This window comes from Eublepharis macularius, chromosome 16 (assembly GCF_028583425.1).
Source record: "Eublepharis macularius isolate TG4126 chromosome 16, MPM_Emac_v1.0, whole genome shotgun sequence".
Classification (NCBI taxonomy): Eukaryota; Metazoa; Chordata; class Lepidosauria; order Squamata; family Eublepharidae; genus Eublepharis; species Eublepharis macularius.
The window spans coordinates 11,160,608-11,183,107 of record NC_072805.1 but is presented as its reverse complement, the minus strand read 5'-3'; the positions used below and the strand labels follow the sequence as shown (position 1 = coordinate 11,183,107).

Below are 22,500 nucleotides of genomic sequence, written 5' to 3'. Positions count from 1 at the left end.
TCTGAGGCCCCGGTCCGAAATGGGCCCCGACACAAGTGGCAAGAGACTCCCTCCCACCCCCAAATGCTGGGAGCTTCTGACAGGCCCCGTTTCCCTGTTGCTCCTCCTGGATCTGCCTGCAGCCTTTGAAACAGTAGGTCATACCACCCCGTTGAAGTGTTTGGAGGCAGTAGCAGGTATCCATGGTTGTGCCTTGGACTGGCTTAAATCGTTCCTCAAAGAACGGACTCAAAGGATTGTTGTTGGTGACCAGCTTTGTTTTTGCTGTGGGAATTACCTTGTGGGATTCTACAAGGTGCAATCTTGTTATTCAACTTCCAGGAGAAATCATTCGTAGCTACAGAATTGGATGCCATCAGTATGCAGATGACACCCAGCTCTCTGCCTGCCTGCCTGCCTCCCTACCTGTTGAGATCCCTTGGTGATGCTTAGGCAATAGGGCTGTGCTGTAAGGGAATGATGCAAAGAGATGGTTTGGTAAAGAGAAAGGGGCTGTAGACTATACTAGCAGGTCCTGTCTGTGGATATAGACATGATCTCATTGGGTATTTTCCATGTCATTTAATTGGCCAGGTCAAATTCTCATGTTTTGTTCCAGCACGATTCATTGCTGTATTCCTATATTTGAATTGTATACTTATTTTCAAATTTCTACTATGCATACACTTGGATAGCCCAAGATGGGTAGCCGTGTTAGTATGTCTGTAGCAGTGGAAAAGAGCAAAGTTGGCATCTTGGTTTGTTGCAGGCCTTGGTACTAGAGTCCATGTTAGTGTTAAGTAGTTTGTCATTGTGGGTGAGTAGTTGTTTCAGGTTAGCAGGCTGTCTGTAAGCAAGAAAAGGTCAGCCCTCCAGTGCCTGCTTATACACACAATCTAAGTTTGTTAGTCTTATAGGTGCTACTGGACTCTTGCTTGCCTGGACTCCACTGGATAGCCCAGGCAAGCCTGATCTTGGAAGCTAAGTAGGGTTGGCCTTGCTTAGTAATTGGATGGGAGATCTTCAAAGAAGACCAGGGTTGCAGAGGGAGGCAATGGCAAACCACCTCTCTTTGTCTCTTGCCTTGAAAACCCCTGCAGGGATCACTGTAAGTCAGCTATGACTTGAAAGAACTTGCCACCGCCATACCCCATTGTATTTTTTTTTACTGAATATCTCAGCTGTTGATCACATGGACTTACACTGCATAATCTGCCTTGAGTCTTAGTGAGAAAACTGGACTATAAATATAAAAAAATAACTTTTCCCAGTGTATCTTATAGCTAGATCATGAGGATAGTAATTGTGGCCTGTAACCTACCACTTCACTCAGCAAAGTCTGGATATTTCCCCCAGCCTAAGGAGACTTCCTCCAACTGAAGCAACTGTTTCTCTAGCAGACAAGCCACTTAAGCTGGAGGAAGACTCCTCAAGATCAAGGAAGTCCCCCAACCCTAAGCAGGATAGCTGTCACTCATTCTTAATGTCAGTATGCAGCCATGAGTGAAATCATCCTGAACTTTGGTACTCTAATAAATGATCCATTTCAGATGTCGGAGTAAAGCATGCTTCCCATTTTTATTCATAAGGAGTATGCTGTAGTGATCTGAACAAGTTTTCAAAATGCTACTCTAAGCTAGGGTTGCCAGGTGTCCAGTATTCACCAGACAGTCTGGTATTAGGTGGGACTGTCTGGGAAAGAGATCCCCACAAAACTGGACACCTCCTCCTTGCTTCTCTGCATCCTCCGCAGTGCTCCTGCCGGCCTCCTGTGGCTGCATGGCACTGGCAGAAACGGCCAGCCAACTTGGGCACCTGGAAGTGAGGCTGGCGTGACGATGTCACTTCAGTTAGTGACATCATCGTGCAGGCCAGGAGTGCACACAGATTATGTGCATGCATGAATATTTAAAAAAAAGCTAAGTGCCACCCCAGCATTATTCCACAAGGTTCAGTATTATTCCGGACCCCATCTGAGAACCCTATTCTGAGCACACAGATGGGGAGGTAATTCAGTATATGTTGGATCCCAAAATAATTATTTGTCATCATTTAAAAAAATTTATTACAGCGAGGGGGCTCAAAAGCTGCAAGGGGCCAGGCCTCTCTGGGCCTTTGAGAGGGTCTGTATGGGAGAGTGGCTTAAGTTGGAGCCGGGTTGCCAGCTTCAGCGGGAGACTCACCATGGGGAAGAGGTCTCACTGGTGAGGCACTGATGTCACTTTTGGCATGATCTAGAAGTGACCTCATAGCAGCAGGTAGCTCTTATTCTCCCCAAATTATATGGTTAAACCATAGGGTTGCCAGGTCCCTATACCCTCCCGGAGGGGTGGGGAACCGCTCACTTGCCAGGAGTGTTTTCTTCTGGGATGAGACATCATCATGATGGCCATGGGTATACTCCCATGCTTCATGCAGGGCCAATCCAGCCTGTTGGGGGTCAAAATTGGCCCCGGTAAAGCATGGAGCATGCCTGTGCCCTGTCTGGAGTGCACCTTGTGTGTGCTTTTTCAGGTTGCCTGCTGGTGTCGGGCACTCACTGGAGCATTTGCCACCTCCCACCAACTGCCAGTGATTGGCGGGCAAAGGAGCAAATTCCCGGGAGATTGCCTGCCACTGGCAGGCAACTAGAAACCTTACTAAACCATAGAGGTTGGGGTGAATGCTAGAGTGTTACTGGCAACATGACGATATCACTTCTGGGTCACACCATAAAGTCACTGCATCACCAGTGAAGTCACAGCATCACTGGCAAGGGTCACTCCCTATCAAAAGTATGTCTCCTATTCCAATTTAAGTGGTTGGAGGTCTCCGGCTGAAATGAGAGACCTGGGCCGTTTCCACACTACTCACCTTCATCCGGAAGGCGGCACAACGTCGCAAAAATAACCTGGAAGATAGCATCTTCTTGTGCGAGTTTTGCGTGACGTTGTGCAAAACTCGCATGAGAAGATGCTATCTTCCGCGTTTTTTTCACAGCGTTGCGCCCTGTTCCGGATTAAGGTGAGTAGTGTGGAAACGGCCCTGGATTCCCTGAGCTGAAGGAAGGCTCCTTTTTTAGGCTGGAGGAAACCTTCAGACTTTGGTGTGTGGAGTGCTGGGATGGAGGCCGGTGTTTTATCCTGGCCAGCCGCATGATTCTTCTGGAAAGCTTATTTATTTTTAAAATTTTTATACTGTCTCTCCCTTGAATGAGGCCCGATGTGATTTACGACATTAAAAACAAAAACACCAATACACAGGGCTTTTTTTCAGCTGGAACGGAGGGGAATGGAGTTCCGGAACCTCTTGAAAACAGTCACATGGCTGGTGGCTCCGCCCCCAGAGGGGAGTTTAGATTGCCCTACGCGCTGCCAAGCGGCGCAGAGGGCAATCTAAACTCCCCTCTGTCTGGAGATCAGGGGGCGGGGCCACCAGCCATGTGACCGTTTTCTCCAAGGGCAACCCACTGGGTTCCACCACCTCTTTTCCCAGAAAAAAGCCCTGCCAATACATATTAAATATGTATATTATTAAATAAATATGATATACTAAAACTTAAAACATCACTACAATTAAGGGTCCCACAAATACCATCAATAGTAAAGAATAGCAGAAAAACCCAAAGGTTTCAAAGCTTAATAAAAGGGATGAAGGCAACGGGACTCTCCTGTGGCTTGCTCATAGCTTCTGTTTTTTAAGGAGACTGACCATAAAAAATAGAGGTTCTTTTTAGCCTTTCCTCCCTAAAAATTCATATAGTCCTGTTTTGAAAGCTGGTAAACTTGCTGGCCCTTCCTACACTTTGGGGCAGTAATTTCTGTAAGTTAGCTCTTTACACTTCCCTGGCTGTGTTTTAAAACTATTGCCAGTCAGGTTCACTGGATGGCCCTCTCCGTCTAATTTTTTTCCTGTGGCGCAGGTACACTGATGATGCTATATAAATAAATAGATAGCATGCATCTGGGAGCATGCGCTGAGCTCTGTACCACAAAAGCTGGGTTGATGTTTTGGCTGAGATCCTAAGCACATTTATCCTAGAAGTAAGTCTCCTTGAAAATACTGGGCCTTACTTTCAAGTAAACATGCTCAGAGTGAAATCTGTTTTGTCACACCTTAGTGTCGGAGTCTATTCATACAAATTTACTGGCCTTTTAGGATTGTCTCAAAGGAATTATGGTGTCTGATACAGCGTCTGTTTACTGTCAATTCATATCCAGGGAAACAAGGAATCTGGTACATTCTCAGCCCAAAATAGGCTGGTGTGCTTTTGTTCCCGAAATGCCTAAGGAATAATTTGAAACATTTCTTACTGAAACTTTCCAAGGTCCAGCTTGGCTTGGCTTCTCTTTCTGCAGCCTATGGAGTTGACATGGATGCATTTTGTTCCCCTAACAGCATCCCACAATGTCTTGTGTTCTGTTCCAGTGTATTATAATTGCACTCATAAAATCTGAAGAAGGGGGGCCGTGCACAGTTCTGATACATTCTTTGCATCTTGTGTTAAATGTATTAACCTTTATGTTAAATTGGGTAACATCTCTGGTTTCTTGTAATTATTTTAACAATCCAAAGCAATACCATATGTAGTCTAAAGTTTGGTGGTGATGGGGTCAGTTTCTTTCTTTACATCCCTCTTCCCTCCCAACTCTGCCCAATTTTTGCATACCAAATAACCAGAAATTTCCTTTCTTTGAAACATTACGTTATTCTTATATAGCACTTGGAAACGTGGATCCCTTCCAATGAACCCTGTAACATCTGTATATGCCTTGATAATAGGACCATAAACTGCACAACTCGGCCTTGTCCAACTGCCAAACGTAAGCTATGGGGTATTTTTGTTTTAAACAATCTAAATATTTCTTCTTTCCTGTTTGGTTAATTAAGCCATAGACCAAGCATGGCGGACTGGTGGCTTGTAGGCCAAATTCTCCGGCTGTGTTCCCCATTGTTGATTCTACCAAAGTTTAATGAAGGTGTGGGAAAATGCTGCTTGCATTTACAAAACAGGACATCTCCATGTGTGTCTCCTATACGTATTATTGACATGCTGTCTCATAAATACTCTGGCAGAGCCGAGACCAGGATTGCTACGAACCTGCCTTTTTAATAGACCCTTTAAGCAGTACCCTCCCAACAGATAAGGGCGCCTCTTGAGGGATGTGTGTACTAGCCAACCACATATATTCTGCATCAGGGAAGCCTTCTTTACTTTGCTAGGGTCTCTTCATCTATGGAACATTTGCAGAATTCTGGACCCAGCCTCTTGTCTCTGGGAGCAAAGAGGCTGATTGCTTTAGATAAGAAAGATGGCTTAGTTTTATTTCTCTCCACTTATAGCGGAGTGTGGCCCTTGTGAAATCCCAAGACTACGGAGGGATTCTGATCTGTGCTGTCCAGTCTATGAATGCAGTAAGTTCCTCATGGAAGTCGTGTGTGTATTTATGTATGTATGTCCTTTAGTTCTGTGGAAATGCAGACTGTGGTACTGGGCAAAGAGTTCAGCTTCCCAAGAATCTCAGCTTTCATGTTAAAAATAATTCAGTTTTCTATTCCTTATGGCTGCAAAGATATGCTTGAATAGTTGCAACTGCTGAACTCTTGGAAGGCGGTGAGGGGCTGAATAAGATTTCTGGTGATTGGGAAGTGGGGTTTGGTGCTCTGAATAGCTCCTTGGCCCTCTCCAAGATTAGCAAAATCAGTATAAATTATGGAAGGCTCTAAAACTTACAGTGATTTCTGTGTCAGAGTAGGATGTTGGAGACCCTGGGTTCAAATCCTCATGCATGATACTCACTTTGTGACCTTTTGAGACAGTCGCACAATCTCAGAGCCAAGCTACAAGTGATGCCTGACTCAGGTTGGACGCTTATTAGCTTCCCTCAAGTTTTGATGGGAAATGTAGGCGTCCTGGTCTTACAGCTTGGCTCTCCATTTAATTGAAGTTTACAGACCCCCCCCCCACACACACCCAGCGGAGGGGAAGGGGGGCTCCTGAAAAGAGCCCGATGCCTGCACTCCTCTCCCGACCGCATGTTCTCCCTCCCATAAACTGCCGCTCTGTAAACTTCAATTAAATGAAGAGCCAAGCTGCAAGAGGGAACTTGAGGGAAGCTGAAAAGTGTCCAACCTGTGTCAGGTGTCATTTGTAGCTTGGCTCTCAGCCTAATGTATCTTACAGAGTTGTTGTGAGAATAAAATAAAGAAGGGACAGTGTTGTCGGCCTATGTTCCTTAAAGGAAGGGTAGTCTAAAACTCAAATAATAAATAGGAGAGAGAAATTGTGCAAAATGAGGAATGATATTTTTAGTGTACACTATTGTTTTCATAATGTACGCTGGCTGTAGAATTTAGCTTTTCTTGGGGCAGCTGTTGGATTGCTTCAATGAAGGAATTTTTAACCACAGGATATACACAGCCCGGTCATGTTATCTGGGTGGCTGTTTACTAGTCAAGTTCTTATTGGGAGAAGAAGTCGTCAGCTTTCTCTAGACTGTCCTCCCCCTGTATGCTCATGCATTCTTGTCTTGCACAATTTACACGCAGCATGAGAATGACGTGTGACTAAGCATGTCAAGGGCCATTGCAGGGAAAGAGAAGCATCATATATATCAGTGTTGCTTCTTGGAGGCATGTCTGCAGTGCCTTCACTTGTCCTTTGTACATTTGCCTGTACGTGTAGGTGACTTATAGAGCTGATAAACATGAGGCCTTATCCACATGAGGTGTATGCTTGTGTGCTCAGGTGCATTTTTTCCTGGTAATCAGTGCAGACATGCATGGGAACATTTTGTGGTGATTTGAAGAACAAATATAAGTCACCCAACCATGCACAATGGCTCCTTTTTGTATTAACAAGATAGCAACTAATAACTGAACTTAATAATAATTGGAACCTAAGGGAAAGAGGCCTACTTCATGTCCAATCTGCTAGGCCTGGCTGCTCTGTGAGTCCCACCAGAGCAGCGTCCCTCTACCTCAGGAGCAGCCACATTTCTGCCCTTGGTTGTGGCTGTCTCCCCCACCCCCCGCGCCCCAATTGTGGCTCTCTTTTCTTCCACTTCTCTATTGCAGCTGTGTCAGAGGGACCACAGTGTAATTTTCGCACACTCCTTTTAGCCCTGTTAGCACTTGTGTATGTAAAAAGAGCCAAAAAAGTCATTGCTGAGTTGCAGAGGCCTCTGGACTGACTGGGCCTGGAACAGGCAGCTGTATCTGACTCTTTTGCCCTCTGCTTTCCGTGCTGCCTCTAGGAACTTCTCCTGTGGGTATTAATAGAGATGCAAGTTCTGTCATGGGGGTGGAACTTGAGAAAGTGGAGTTTGGGGAGGAAGCTCAGAGGGAATATGGAGTCACTCTAGAACTTCCTTTCTCTCAGACTATGGGACTGTGGTTTACCATAGATTCCACTATCAATTTTCTCCAAGTAGGTGGAGGGGCAGGTTTCCTGCTGAATCTATAGAGGGAGACCTCCTGGCCATTGCCTGTTCCCTCACCAGTACGTCATAGGTTGATGGGGGGCCGGGAATGGAAGGAATTGGGTGTGTCCATGACATGCTGAAGTCCATGGCATGCTGTCCATGACATGACATGCTGATGCATGACACCACTTCTGGCATAAAACTGGAAATGATGTCATCATCTCATCCTGTCATAGGGATTATGGGTCCCCCCCTCCACCTCCCCCCCACTCACCTGGCCAATGGGGAGGGAAGGTGGGGGAATAGGCCTCCCAGGCGCACTCCTGGGGTGGCACAACATCACTCCTGAGAGTGACTTCATCACACTGCCCCTGGAGCGCCCCTGTGCTTTGGAGTGGGCTGGAGTGGGTCCCAAACAGGCTGAATCAGTCCTATATGGGCCCCAAATTGGTCCACTCTGAAGTGCTGGAACACGCCTGGCCACTGTGGGATGACCTCACTTCCGGGAAGTGACATCATCATGTTATCCCGGGAGCACACCTGCTTTGTGGCCATGTGAAGACGTTGAAGAAGGCAAATGCCAGGTTCCCCCCTCCCGCTTGGAGGGTAAGGGGACCTGGCAACCCTGCCCTGGCATGATAACACCCTTCTGGTTTTATACTAAAAGTGATGTCATAGACCATGATGTTGGCTTGCTTGTTCCTACCCCCAGTTTCTCCCAGCGAACCCATCACTGTAGTTTGCAGATCATTTGTAATTTCTGAAGAACTCCAGGCCTCATCTTCAGGTGATAATCCTAGCTGGAAAATGGGAGGTCGGCCTAGTTGGGGAGTTATGCCCTTGGCTAGATTGGGAGCCTCATCAGGGGCTCAGCCATGCTGGCCCCTGATGCTGATTTGCCGTCGAGGTCGCTGTGCGATGTCACCTCTTTTATTGTTCCTCTTTTAGTTTGTGATCTTGTCGCTTGTGAACTCCCTCCTGTACCTCACTGTGAAGACGGCCTTCAGCTTGTACTGACAAATGTTGGGGAATGCAGGCCAGATTACGCTTGCGGTAAGACTCCTTTGAAGTGTCAAATGCTGATTTTATTTCCGTAGGTAATTCTGTGTGAGCACCCAAGAGTGTGAATAACACAGGTGTGTGTTGCGAATAAACAAGGTTTCCACCCGTCTGCTGGCAATCTATAAGAGCTTTCTGAGGGCAATCTTTTATAAGTATATAGTAATAGTATGCAAAAACCCGGCTTCAGTGGCTTTGTTATATATTACAGGAAACCAAAACTCTGCAGGGGTGGGAGCGCTCTGCTCTGGTTAGACCTCACCTAGAGTCTTGTGTTCAGTTTTGGGTAGGGTTGCCAGGCCCCCTCGATCTCCCAGCGGGAGATTGAGACCTGGCTGTTACCTGGAGGGGGGGGGGGCGCGCTCCTGCAAGCGTGATGACGTCACTGCTGGGAAGTGACGTCACCACGCAGCCTGTTTGGGTGCGGATCGGGCCCGTTGTGGGCCCCTGTAGAGCACAGAAGCGTTCCTGCACTCCGCAGGGGCCCACAAAGGGCCCGATCCACACCCAAAGGGACCTGATCCATGCCCATTTTGGCACGGATCGGGTCCATTTTGCCGCGGATTGGGCCCGTTTTAGGCCCCTGTGGAGCGCGTGAGCATTCCTGCGCTCCGCAGGGGCCCACAACGGGCCCAATCCGCACCAAAATGGGCCCAATCTGTGCCAAAATGGGCACGGATCGGGCCCGTTTTGGCGTAGATTGGGCCCGTTGTGGGCCCCTGCGGAGCGCAGGAACGCTCCCGCGCTCCACAGGGGCCCCGTTCCAGCCCAGAACAGGCCTGATCCTGGCGGTTGCTGTGCGCGGGGGCGCACAGCACCGCAGGGGGGGCGCATGGAAGGTGCGCACCCCCCCCCGCTGGCCAGGTAGGGAGGGGCAGGGGTGGCAGGGTGGGGGCAGGGGATCCCCCGCCCGCACCGGGGGTCTGGCAGCCCTAGTTTTGGGCACCGCAATTTAAGAAGGATGTAGACAAGCGGGAAGCCCTCCAGAGGAGGGCAGTGAAGATGGTGAGGGGTCTGGAGACCCAGTCCCATGAGGAAAGGTTGAAGGAGCTCAGTATGTTTAGCCTGGAGAGGAGATGACTGAGAGGTGATATGATAACCATCCTCAATACTCGAAGGGCTGTCATGTAGAGGATGGCATGGAGTTGTGTTCCATTGCCCCAGAATGTCAGACCAGAACCAACAGGCTGAAATCAAAAGAGTTTTGGGCTAAACATTAGGAAGAACTTCCTGACAGAGCGGTCCCTCGGGGGAACAGGCTTCCTTGGGAGGTGGTAGGCTCTCCTTCTTTGGAGGTTTTTAAACAGAGGCTAGATGGCCATCTGGCATCAATACTGATTCTGTTAACATGGGCAGATCATGAGAAGGAGGGCAGGAAGGGTTACATCAGTGCTTAGTTCTCATGGCATGCCCAGGGTAATGCCGATCAGGAAGCAGTTTTCCCCAGGCCAGTTTGGCTAGGGATCCTGACAGCATTTTGCCATCTTCTGGGCATGGAGTGTAGGGGTCACTGTGTGTGTGGGGGGGGGAGGTAGTTGTGAATTTCCTGCACTGTGCAGAGGGTTGGACTAGATGACCCTAGAGGTACCTTCCATCCCTATGATTCTATGTTTTTAAAATGATCCACCCCAGTAGTCTAATGGATTTGACTGGTTTTCAGACTGCATTGGAGGATTTTCCCATTGACTCTCCTGGTGATACCCTGGTTGACCTCTGGAATGAAGAAATGACCCAGGCAGTCAACACGATTACTCCTAAGCAGCCTCCCTCCTGTCTAGGAGCCCAGGTAGCCCCTCGGTTTATTGAGGAGCTGCAGATGATGAAAAGACAGGGGAGATGACTGCAGTGACAGTGGAGAATGATTCCAGATGAATCTGACGAGGAGTGGGCTAGATAGATGGTGATGATGGTGGCAAAGGAACAATATTTACTGCCGCTGCATCCACACAGTATAGACCTCTGCTGGGTGGTCAGGGGCCTATTGGGTTTTGGCCTACAGGAGGATATGGGCTGTTCTGCCTCCTGCTGCAATCACTTGGCCGATCACTTTGTGGATAAAATATTTCACATCCTTTCCAATTTGGACTCCACATTAGCAGTGACAGATTGGATGTTCCAGAGGTGCCAATCTGTCCTGTGACTTACCTTTCATCTTGTCCAGTTTGAGGATGTAGACAGAATTCTCAGAATGTTGAGACCTACCACCTCGTGACACTGAGAGATCTCTGTCTTTTGGTGCTACACCTCTGAAGATGCCAGTCACAGCTGCTGGCGAAACGTCAGGAACTACAATGCCAAGACCACGGCTATACAGCCCGGAAAACCCACAACAACCATCATTCTCCGGCCGTGAAAGCCTTCGACAATATACCACCTACTTGTACGACCCTTGCCCCTCCTGCCATTTAAATCTGCTGGGGGGCTGGTGCCCTGAGACTGGAAGACGGTGAATGTCTCTGTGAGAGAGGACAGTGGTATGTTGACTCATACAGAAACATACTCTGGATTCAGGAGAGTTTAATAACTACCGCCCAGTCTCAAATGTACCATTCTTGAGCAAGGTGCCTGAACAAACCTTCTTTGGAAGTTTTGAAGCAGAGGCCAGATGGCCACCTGACAGCAGTGTTGATTCTGTGAACCTGGGCAGATCATGAGCGGGAGGGCAGGAAGGGCTACATCAGTGCTTAGTTCTCGTGGCATTTCTTACATGCCCAGGGTAATGCTGATCACCACCTTGGGGTCAGGAAGCAATTTTCCCCAGGTCAGTTTGGCTAGGGGTCCTGACAGTGTTTTGCCATCTTCTGGGCATGGAGCAAGGGTCACTGGGGGTATGGCGGGGGGAGGTAGTTGTGAATTTCCTGCGTTGTGTAGGGGGTTGGACTAGATGACTCTAGAGGTCCCTCCCAATCCTATGATTCTATGAAATAGTGGCTGGGCAATTTCAGAGATTTCCTGAATGAAGTCAATTGTTTGGATCCATCCCCGTGGCTTTTTTCAGCCGGAATGTGGTGGAACGGAGTTCTGGCACTTCTTGAAAATGGTCACATGGCCAGTGGCCCCACCCCCTGATTTCCAGACAGAGGGGAATTTAGATCACCCTCCGCACTGCTGGTGAGTGGTGTGGAGGGTGATTTAAACTTTAAAAAACTTCTCCCCTTGCTCCAGCTGAGTGGTGCCAGTCAGCTGGAGCAAGGGGGGGGGGAGTTTAGATCACCAGTGGTGCGGAGGGTGATTCAAACTCCCCCCTTGTGGGAGTGCTTCCGGGGGGGTTGCTGCGCCCCGTGTGATGATGTCACCTCCCAGAATGCCCCTAGCAAACTTACTGGCCTCCTACCTGGCTATGTGTATTTGTTTGTATGTCTGTATGTTTTATTGTATTTATATCTTCATTTAACAAGTTATTTTAACATTAAATGCTTTCGTCTCTGTTGTTCACTGCCTTGGGGACCCTATTTGGGTTGGAAGGTAGCATATAAATATTTTAAATAAATAAATAAATATTCTTTGTTCTTTGGTTGATTTGCTAGTCTGTAAAAAAGATGAATGCAAGCCAAAGTCTCCGCCTCTCTGCCCACCACACCGGACGCTTACTGTGAAGAAGACCCAGTGCTGTGATGAATATCAGTGCACTTGCAGCTGTGCCAATTCAACAGCAGCTTGCCCTGCTGGGTATTCGTCTACGACTGTGTCGAATGACTGTGGCTGTACATCTACCACCTGCATTCCAGACAAGGTGACAATAATGAACTTACCCCTCTCACTCCTGGAGAAAATCTTTCTTTCCTGGCAAGGCTCATATCAGGACTGGGCTACTGTCAGGATTTTACTCCAGTAATCTAAAACAACAGGGCATTGCTCCAACATACGCAAAAGAGGTTGCTCTGCCCACATTTCCAGATTTTATAAGAATGTCTCACATGATTTTATGTAGTCCATGTTTTTACTGAATGCATTAGCTGATCTGTTTTTCCAATCATACCCATTAATTATTGTATTTTGCGTTTTCCACCATCTAAGGCTGCAATTCTAAGGACACTTTCCTGGGAGTAAGGCCCATTAATTAATATGGGACACGCTTTTGAGGAGGATTGCTCTCTGTTTTCTGTTTCCATCTGATGGGTTGGATCCAACTATTCTCTAAGTAGCTTTCCTTCAACAGAAGAACTATAAATATGTTAATAAATAAATGAATAATTTAATAATATTTGATTAGTGGAGTGGTAGGATAGGGGTAGGATTCACCCTAGTGTCTTTTGGGAAAAGCTGAAGATACTCCCTCCTCCTTTAGAATGATGAATGAAATGCCTTTTAAGGGAATATGTTGTTATAGCCCTCTTCCCTGAGAATGTTTTCAAACAACTATGTAAGACAATCAGTAGTAAATTCCTCTTGATTGTACTAGGTAGTTCCCATTCCCTCCCACTGTAGAGTTGCACAACTTGATTTGTCTGATCTACTCCCTTTTTCACAAGCAGAAAAGCTGGCTGGATCCATCCCAGGGCAAATTTCCTTTTTTACTGTGATCCTGATGGTCATTTTTTAGCACTAATTGTTTTCTGGTTTACCAAACGGCACAAGCAGGTCATAGGGTACTTTAGGGCATAGCTTCCTGCTCTGTCTCTTAACAGTGGGAATATCTGAAATTATTGGTCCAATAAAACCAGCATTTACACATTTCATAAATGTACCAATATAATTTTATGTTGGCTAAGCAAATTTAAAATTGGTTCTGATAAAATAAGTATTGCATATGTTTTAATTTCCCTAAAATATCTACCTTTATGACCCCCCCCCCAAGTCCTCCTCTTGGAATTTGTTTTCCAGTGGCTTCAAAATATCTGGAAATTTTATCTCTCTAATTGCACTCTAGACCCACTTGATGCTCACGTGTTAGGTACAGTTCTGGGCTTCAGTGGTGTGTCGATTGGTTGATAGACTTTTCAACAAAGTAATCTGTTTACAAATTCTTTTTTAAAAATATCAAAAAACATTTGAAAGTTCAAACCATCCACACTAGTAAAGTCCATCGTCACCCACAGGGGCTGTCTTGCTGGATCAGACCAAGATGCCTCAAACATGAACACACAAAGGTGCCTTAGGGTCTCACTACCACATGAGACAAAATACACTCGAATTACACGGGCAATTCGAGTCTATTGTGTAATTCGAGTGTATTTGAGTGTAATTCGAGTGTAATTCAAGTGTATTTTGTCTCGTGCGGTTTGACCCTTATACTGAATCAAACCATTGGTCCATCAAGGTTAGTTAGTACTGTCTACTCAGACTGCAGCAGCTCTCCCGGGTCTCAGGAGAAGATCTTTCACATCATGTACTACCTGGTCCTTTTAAACTGGAGATGCCGGGAATTGATGGCAATGGTCCGTCAGATTACTCATTGACCTTGAGATGACTGTTATGGTGTTGGAATACTTTGTATAATATAGTTATGAGCCTTTGAAAAAGCATTTTGCCGAAACAGGATTACAAGCTGGCAAAACCCGTCAGCCTCTTCAGCCATATTTTTGGCTTCCAACTATAACCACTAGACCACGTTGTCTCCTGGAAAGACTCCACACAGGAACCAACGCAATTTACAAGGGAACAGAAAAAAGGATTAATTCATCATGAACTGCATCTCTGGAGGCTTCAAGTAACCACCCTGTGGTGAAGCTATACTGGTTGGACTTTTGACTGAATTTGTACATTAGCACTTTGGCACTTGGCACTTTGCACAAATTTTTTTACAAAAACACTTAATTCATCTTTCGTGTACCCTGGAGGTTTTTCTTGTTCATTGGGAGTTGAACCTGGGCCGTCTGCATGCCAAGCAGGTGTTCTTCCACTGAGCCACAGCCCCTCCCCTTAATCATTTAACCCAGCATCGTTTTGGTCCTAGTGAGCAGCCAGGGGCTTCTGAAAAGGCCACAGGGAGAGTGAGAATGAAATCAATTGGCCTCTTCTTAAGCTTGCTATTTGCCCTTGATAGATACTCAGAGGTGTTCAGCTTCGGAACCCGGAGTTCCCATTTAAATGGCCAATTGCCAAACAGGTGTCTCTACCATCAATTTTTATCATTCTTTTAAGCTAGTAACTATCTTATGGTACTTGTTTAAAAGCTTTCCAAAGAATATATTTCTTTAAAAAAATTCCTAAAGATTGCTCTTTTAATTATTGGCAGGTTTGTGTTCATCAAAACATTGTCTATCCCATTGGGAAGACTTGGGAGGAAGGCTGTACAGAGTGTACCTGCACAGACATGGAAGATGCTGTGACCGGACTTCGAATCACAGAATGTCTTCGGGAAGACTGCAACACGATCTGTCCACCGGTATGTAAGGAAATAGCTCAAGATCACTTCAATTCCATTGTGTTAGCTATTGGCTGTCCAAAAAATTTGTAATTGTTTACTGGTTACTACTATCCAGGTAGCAAAAACTGGTACAAAACTTAACTAAGTGTAAACTACTTTAGAAAGCCCCTGTAAAATTCAGAGGAGTTAACCATGTTAGTCTGTATTTGCAAAATAGTAAAGAGTCCAGTAGCACCTTTAAGACTAACCAACTTTATTAGAAGAGAGCTTCTGTGGTTCTCGAAAGCTTATGCTACAATAAAATTGGTTACTTAAAGGTGCCACTCTGCTCATTACTATTTTATAAAATTCAGGCTAGTCAGACAGCTAAAATACTCCAAAGACGTGCTGGGCCCCATTCCCTTGTATTCCTGGTTTTGTACTGAATGCAGACCCAGCTGGGGCCACGTGAGCACCCTTGGCGCCAATCTTTTAGCAACCCTCTACAAAAGAAAGCAGGAAAAGGCTTTTTTTTTTACTTGTCTGGCCACCTGCTCTTACTTATAGCCCACTGATAAGCCTAGGAACGCTGGAAACTTTGACATGAATGTGACTTGCAACCAAAATTACAGGGATCCAACTCCCATAATTACATGCGAAGCAAACTTCTGATCAGATTGACTCTGTGTTCCTCTTTGAAGTTTGTCTCAAGCTTAGTTCTGCACCACGCAGCTGTGCCTCTGGGAGTAGGTCGCTTGCGCTACAGGGCCAGGCTGCTTCAAGAAGGATCTAGCTCATTTACTGGAAAAGAATCGATTTAGTGTTCCCCCCCAGGGTCATGGTTGTCAATTGACTGACTTGAGAAAAGCAGCAACAGATGGGTGGAAGAAGGGGAACAGTGAGGAAGTCTAATTATACGAGGAATCTGTAATTATGCAGATTTGAGCCAGACTGATTGAGATTAATTTACTAAGCCTAGAACGTACTTTTTTGCTCTGCTCTGGCTCTTCCCGAGCTTTGCCTGGTTGGTTTGCCTCTTCCATTTAGATTACCTTGGTCTGGGCCTTGTAGGCCATTCTCATCCCGGCTTGATCTATGAAAAACTAATAGGACAGTACTGTCAACTTTAAAGAATTATATTTATTAAATTAAAGAATTATAGAATTAAAGAATTATACACACACACGCACACACACACACATATTACAATAAAATTATATTTCCAGTTGTATCTAGGCAAAGCAAACAAAGATTGCTACCTTCTAGAGGTAAGAAAGTAAAAAAAAAAATCTTTCTTTGAAGTAAGCATCATTGACCTCCCCCCAGTCTTCCGTAACACATGCCGCTACTGAACTTTAGGTTAGAGCCACACTAAATTAATGACGTGAGTTAATCTGCAATGGGAATGGGGAATTGGTGGATATTCCCAGTTTGGCTTGGATCCAACCATTGCTCAGTGCTGAAAGTACCTTTCCAAACTACCTATTTGAAGGCAATATCTAATGCTTTATATTACCTTCCAAGGAGCCTTCCCCAACGCAAGAGGCAGTCCTTGGGTTGGGGAAGGTACTTGTGCCAGCAGCCAGAGAAAGGCTCCACGCTTCATGGAACAGGTCTATGGGCTCCAGCCCACGGTTTCCGCTCAGTTCCAGGTGTTCTGTTCGTGCAATGTGTGTCGGGACTACAGACCTGTTTTTGCTGGGTGTGGGAACCTTTCCTTTATATTTTTCTTTCAACCTAAGTCTTTTTCCATGGTTTCATTCCCCTTCAGACTGTAATGTGGAAGAACAACTAGACTTGCACGTTTTTCTCAGTTGTGTAATAAAACCAATTCGTTAATGCACTGTAAACTAGTGCTATATTAAAGGCTAACAGCCAGGTTATAAAACCTGACACCTCTTGCTTGACTAATATTAATAAACCAATTTTAGGTCTGGCTTCTGTTGTTGTCTCTGAGGCCAGTTGCCGACTACAGTTGGTTGTGCGTTCCAGACTCCCTGACTGCCTGTGTTCGACTGAGTGGTAAAAAAATGTGACACCGAGAAAAGTCCTTCGGAGGCAGGATTAAATGTAGCCTCTCTTGCAAATGAATTTAGTGATGGGCTTACTTAACCATGTCCATTCATTTTAGCATGTGATTAGGCTATTTTTATGCTCTGGCGGTTGGGAATTTTAAAAAATTATTTATATGTTGTTTTTTTAAATCATGTTTTACTTTGTAAGCCGCCTTGAGCAGTTCCCTGAAGAGATGGCATCTAATTTTTTAAAATCAGTCCCTTCTAGCAGATTTTAATTCATTTTGAAAAAGTAAATGCCCCTTCAAAATGTTATCCTTTATAACTATATCCATATCATGCAATAATAATAGCTTCAATCCCCATGAAAAAATTCATAAACCAAATTGTGACTGTGAACTGTTTTCCCTTCAAGTTTTTATTTTTATTTTTACCAAGGCCAGAAATATTTGTTAAAATTCTAAGATGCTAAAAATTCAGTGCAAGAAGTGTTGTGGCATTAGACATCTAGAAATCCAGATGTGTGCCCAGAGGTGGCTGTCCTTGTTTGAATCGTGGGTAGATAATTCCAACAAATAGCGTAGAAATCCCTTCTGGTAGAATAAATACTTTTTTCTTATTATAGATGACAATTAGTTCATCGTTGTGTCTTCTGTGCAGTCCGACATGGGAACTGCGCATGTGTAGGATGGTCCACGCATGCGCAGTTCCCATATGTGTCTGCACAGAAGAACATTTGATGAACATGTGTCTTCTGTGCAGTTCCACAACCAGCTGTGCTGGCCAGCCAGCGCATACACATTTCCCATGTTTACCTGCACAGCAGAACACTCGATGAACAACAGTTACAGGTTGGTGCAACCCTGTTTTGTCATCTGTTATTAAAACCATTCAGTTGAATTCAGACTAAACTGCCAGTTTGGCCCATTCCCCCTTTCTGCTGCAGACCGCTCCCCCCCCCCTAATGTCATTTCTGAGAGCCCCCTGTCCCTGCAGCATTTCATGGAGATCAGCAGGCTGAACTGAGAGGGGAGAGTGCCGTTCTGCCCCTGAAAATTTTGTCTGGATCCAGCCCACAGTTCATCATCTCTTCCTACAGTGTTAAGATGTGAGGCTTGATCAGTTCTTTATAATTTAAAAAAAATTACAAAAGTGGGCCCTGGGTTATCTGTTTTATTACTCCTAATAATCTGGTTTTAATGATTGTAAACAATTATTATTTTTGTATTGTTTCTACTGCTGTTACTTGCCTTGGGTGGTGACTATGTCAGGCAAAAGGTGGGGCATATAAAATGTTCTAAAGAAGCAAACTTCTGCAAGCTATTTATTATCTATAAACTACCGAAGAGTCGTTATTGATCTCTAATCTGTCATGCTGCAGTTACTGGGTCAGCCACTAGGAGGAGTGATGAGACTACACTTAAATGTCTCCAAATTTGCCCACAGAATTTTTACATGAACATGTCCAAATCAAACCACACTTGTAACAGAAAACAACAGCTTTAAATTCCTGTGCAAACAAAAGCATGGAACCTTTATTTGTTCACATGCATAATTCCTGGTTCCAAAGAGTTGTGCACCTATGAGCATGATATCATCACCACTGCTAACTATAATTAATCTTCCCCTTCATTTTCTATTATATGCATTTTAATCATCCCCAATTGATTGATTATATGTAAATTAAATATTTTCTGGCATCTAGGCTACTGTTTTGCTCAGTAAAGCTAGAGAGTTCACTCCACGTGTGTTTGGACATGATATATGTTAAAAGTGTAGAGAGACTGGCCATGAAAGCCATCAATTTGATCTCCAGTATTTCAGACTGACAGTTTTCTTTGAAGCAGCAAAATTTGTCTTTCCCCAGATGTTCAGTCTGAGTGTAAAAGGGCTTGCCATTATAAGCAATAAAGATCAAAAGGACATGGATTTTAAGGCGGACTAGTGTTTGAGTGGAAGGAAAATATTTAGTTCTTGCAGAATCTATTTGTGTAAAAAAAATCATTAGCTGGATGTTGTCAGAACAGGAGGCATTTATTTATTTATTTTCTTCATTCGTACCCTGCCTTTGTTCCCAACAGGGACCAAAAGCACATGAAGCCAGTGTGGTACAGTGGTTAGAGGGTTGGACTAGGATCTGGCAAACTTAGGTTCGAATCCCCCCTCTGCCATGGAAGCTGGCTGGGTGAACTTGGGCCAGTCACACACACACACATCCTAACCTACCTCGCAGGGTTGTTATGGTGGTAAAATGGAGGGGTATAGAATGATGTAAGTGGCTTCGGGTTCCCATTGTGGAGAACAGCAGGGAATAATGGAAAATAAATAAAGTAACATTCTGAAGACCAAACTCTTGCTCATCTGTTGCATTTTATCTTGGTTTAAATTTGCAAATTTTAAAATAATTTTTAATAATTTTTAAGCCGTTTTGAACTAATACTTTAATAAATGAATAAATAAATTTCAAGTGCTGAATTTATTTCATCTGCAGTTTCTCAATAATTCAGCTGTGGGTATTAGCTCTGTACTGCAGAAGGGTAACTGCAGGAATCATGGCTTGTCTGAGGCCCCACTTCTGAAGTTCATGGCTTCTCTGGTTCAAGCTCTTGATAAAGATTTCATAACTATAAACGGTTTAAGCAGCGATGGATAAAAACTAAGTTGCAATCATGCAAAAATGGCCATACAAACAGCAGCAGTGTAACTCAAGAGAGCTTGCCTTATTTGTGTAAGCAACATGGCGATGTGGTGGACCCCCTTCTGGACCCAGTTCCAAAATGGAGACCCCACCCACTACCCTAGAAATCTCAAGCACTAACATGTCTCCCTTAACAGTTGGGAGGAACATGGAAGGGAACCTCAACGAGCAGTCTAAGAAATATTGAGAAGCCCCTCTGCCACACCTGGAACTTCCAGGGTTTGGGGGCAGTAGGTCAGATAATATACAGGGCTTGTTTTCAGCGGGAACGCAGGGGAACGGAGTTCCGGAACCTCTTGAAAATGGACACATGGCTGGTGGCCCCGCCCCCTGATCTCCAGACAGAGGGGAAGTTAGATTGCCCTCCGCGCCGAGCAGTCTAAACTCCCCTCTGTCTGGAGATCAGGGGGCGGGGCCACCAGCCATGTGACCATTTTCTCCAAGGGCAACCCACTGAGTTCCACCACCTCTTTTCCCAGAAAAAAAGCCCTGATAATACGTATATGTTCTTCTGCTTTATGTGCTTTCATTTTATGCTGCCTTTATTATCTGTTAATAATGCTTCCCTGCAAACCTTTTCAGTTTTATTTCATCAGGTCCACAATGATGATTTATTATTTTCACAGTGTTATTGTTGTTGGATCTTTGTAATCAGTTGTTGGTTGGGTAGGTTATAAATGTCTTAAATAAATCTGTGGGCATCACTTTGTTTATGTGCGTGTGAGCATCATATACACTCTCTCCCACACATACACACAAACAGTTGCACATACATGGAGAAGTCCACACATTTCTTGGTAGCCACTGACCTGCCTCCTCACTTAAGAGATCAGACAGCATCAGTGCACAAGATTTATACCCAAGATAACGTAGACCCGTTAAAGAAAGCTGAGCTTCTCAGGAATGCAAATCATATGTCAAATACTAGATCCCAACAGGAATTCAGTGTACATCAAGTTGGAGAAAGGGCAGACATCAAGTGTCAGGTTGTGTCTACTTTAGCAGAATACTGGTTTTGCACTTGCCAGGCGCTTACTGTTTTTAGCCTTTGCAAAATTAAAATCCAGCTCATACCTTTGTTGCTGTCTGAATCATTTCCCCTCCTTCTCCCCCCGCCCTCCATCCCAGGGATATCAGTATGTCCACAAAGAAGGTGCCTGCTGTGGAAAATGTCTCAAGGCAATGTGTGATGAAGCGGCCCTTTGGGCTCGGGGTGATGAAGATGTTCGTTGGCATAAAGTAAGTTGCTTTCCTCTAGTTCGCTCTGGGGTCAGGTTTTTCTTCATATACAGGAGGGTCTACCCCCACCCCAGGCATTACATTGTCTGTAATTTGAACCTAAAAAACCAAGTTTTTATTCTAACAGGAGCTTTCATGAACTAGAACCCACTTCTTCAGATGCATGTTATGGGTAGGGGTGTGCACTGAGAAAATTTTCATCATAATTTCTGGTCGGATCTCAGGGGGAATTCTTTACCTTGATTGTTTATTTCCAGGTAGGATATTGCTGGTTTGGAAGTCAAAGCCATGTTTTTTTTTTCTTCAGGACCATTATTTTCAATCAGTCTAAAGATCTAAGTTTCAAGTAGATTGACCAAAGGGGGTTAACTCTACAGACTCCTAAAGGAGATCCCTCTCTGTGCAGCTGCACTTATCGTTACTGATTTCTAAAATGGTGGCAGCCTAGCAGGAGAGCTCCTGACTGGGCATTGGATAACCCCTCCCCCCATTTCATTTTCCTACTGTTAAGGTCAGGGCTTTTTTCAGGGGGAACGAGGTGGAACGGAGTTCCGGAACCTCTTGAAAATGGTCACATGACTGGTGGCCCCGCCCCTGATCTCCAGACAGAGGGGAGTTGAGATTGCCCTCCGCGCCACGCGGCACGGAGGGCAATCTCAACTCCCCTCTGTCTGGAGATCGGGGGGGCGGGGCCACCAGCCATGTGACCATTTTCTCCGAGGTCAACCCACTGAGTTCCACCCCCTCTTTTCCCAGAAAAAAAGCCCTGGTTAAGGTGACTGATGGACAATCAGAAACTCTCACCTTTCCACTGAAAACTATCTGTTTGCTATGTTTCCTTGTGGTCTGTTTAACAAAGTAAGGATTGAGATCAGCAGTTTTCCCATTATTCCCTATGGGGGACTTTTTGGAGGGGGGGGTTGGAGTCATTGCTTTTCAACCAGATATCACCAAAATGGTAGTGGAGTGTCTTCTGTCTATCCTTCAAAGAACCCCCAAGTTCAACAGTGAATATTTCTCTCCTTTTTAGAAGAGGGTCAGTTTGGTGTAGTGGTTAAGAATAGCGGCAGGACTCTAATCTGGAGAGCCGGGTTTGATTCCCCACTCCTCCGCTTGAAGCCAGCTGGGAGACCTTGGGTCAGTCCCAGCTCTCTCAGAGCTCTCTCAGCCCCACCCACCTCACAGGGTGTTTTGTTATGGGGATGATAATGACATACTTTGCAAACCACTCTGAGTGGACATTAAGTTGTCCTGGATTATTGTTATTATTATTTTCTTCATGGAACTATTTTAAAATGAGCAGCCACATGCTTTTCAACTATCTTCCATGCTGGAATGTAATTTGATTTAATGAGGTGGTTAACAAGATTGCATGCCCTTAACACACCGATCACGGAGCACATTCACCATCTTTTATCTTGGCTTGGACAACTAAGAGAAAGCTGTAATCCAAATACTTGATTATTTTCTTTTGGTGTTATTGGTAATCAAAAAATGTACCCCACAGGGCTTTGGGGAAGATTTGGAAACCGAGTGCACAAATCCCCCACACTCCCAAGATATGGAAAAACTGTCCTGATTCTAATTATGATCAGGTTAACGAACGTGTGTGGCTGTATCTCTACCACAAGGCTTAACTGCACTACTCCTCATCTGGCTAATAGAGTGGGTTGGAGGTTCATCTCTGCCAAATTCCTGCTGTTCTTTTTAGAACTGCAGAGCAAGCAAGTGTTTTGCAGATCTGGCATCGTCCCTCGAGTAATCTGCTTGTGATGTTCACCTCCTCTTGCTTGCTGTGCTGGGAAGAATTCCACGTTG

General features: G+C 45.1%; 1 protein-coding gene across 1 annotated transcript in view; it reads left to right on the top strand.

Moving 5' to 3' along the window:
• VWF (von Willebrand factor) overlaps positions 1 to 22,500 on the top strand; it is a 214,944-nt gene that overhangs the window by 166,025 nt on the left and 26,419 nt on the right. Inside the window, exons 39-44 of the mRNA XM_055000628.1 lie at positions 4,679 to 4,781; positions 5,302 to 5,373; positions 8,331 to 8,435; positions 11,969 to 12,174; positions 14,620 to 14,769; positions 20,572 to 20,682. Of these exons, the coding sequence (XP_054856603.1) occupies positions 4,679 to 4,781; positions 5,302 to 5,373; positions 8,331 to 8,435; positions 11,969 to 12,174; positions 14,620 to 14,769; positions 20,572 to 20,682 (747 nt within the window). The remainder of the gene's footprint in view (positions 1 to 4,678; positions 4,782 to 5,301; positions 5,374 to 8,330; positions 8,436 to 11,968; positions 12,175 to 14,619; positions 14,770 to 20,571; positions 20,683 to 22,500) is intronic.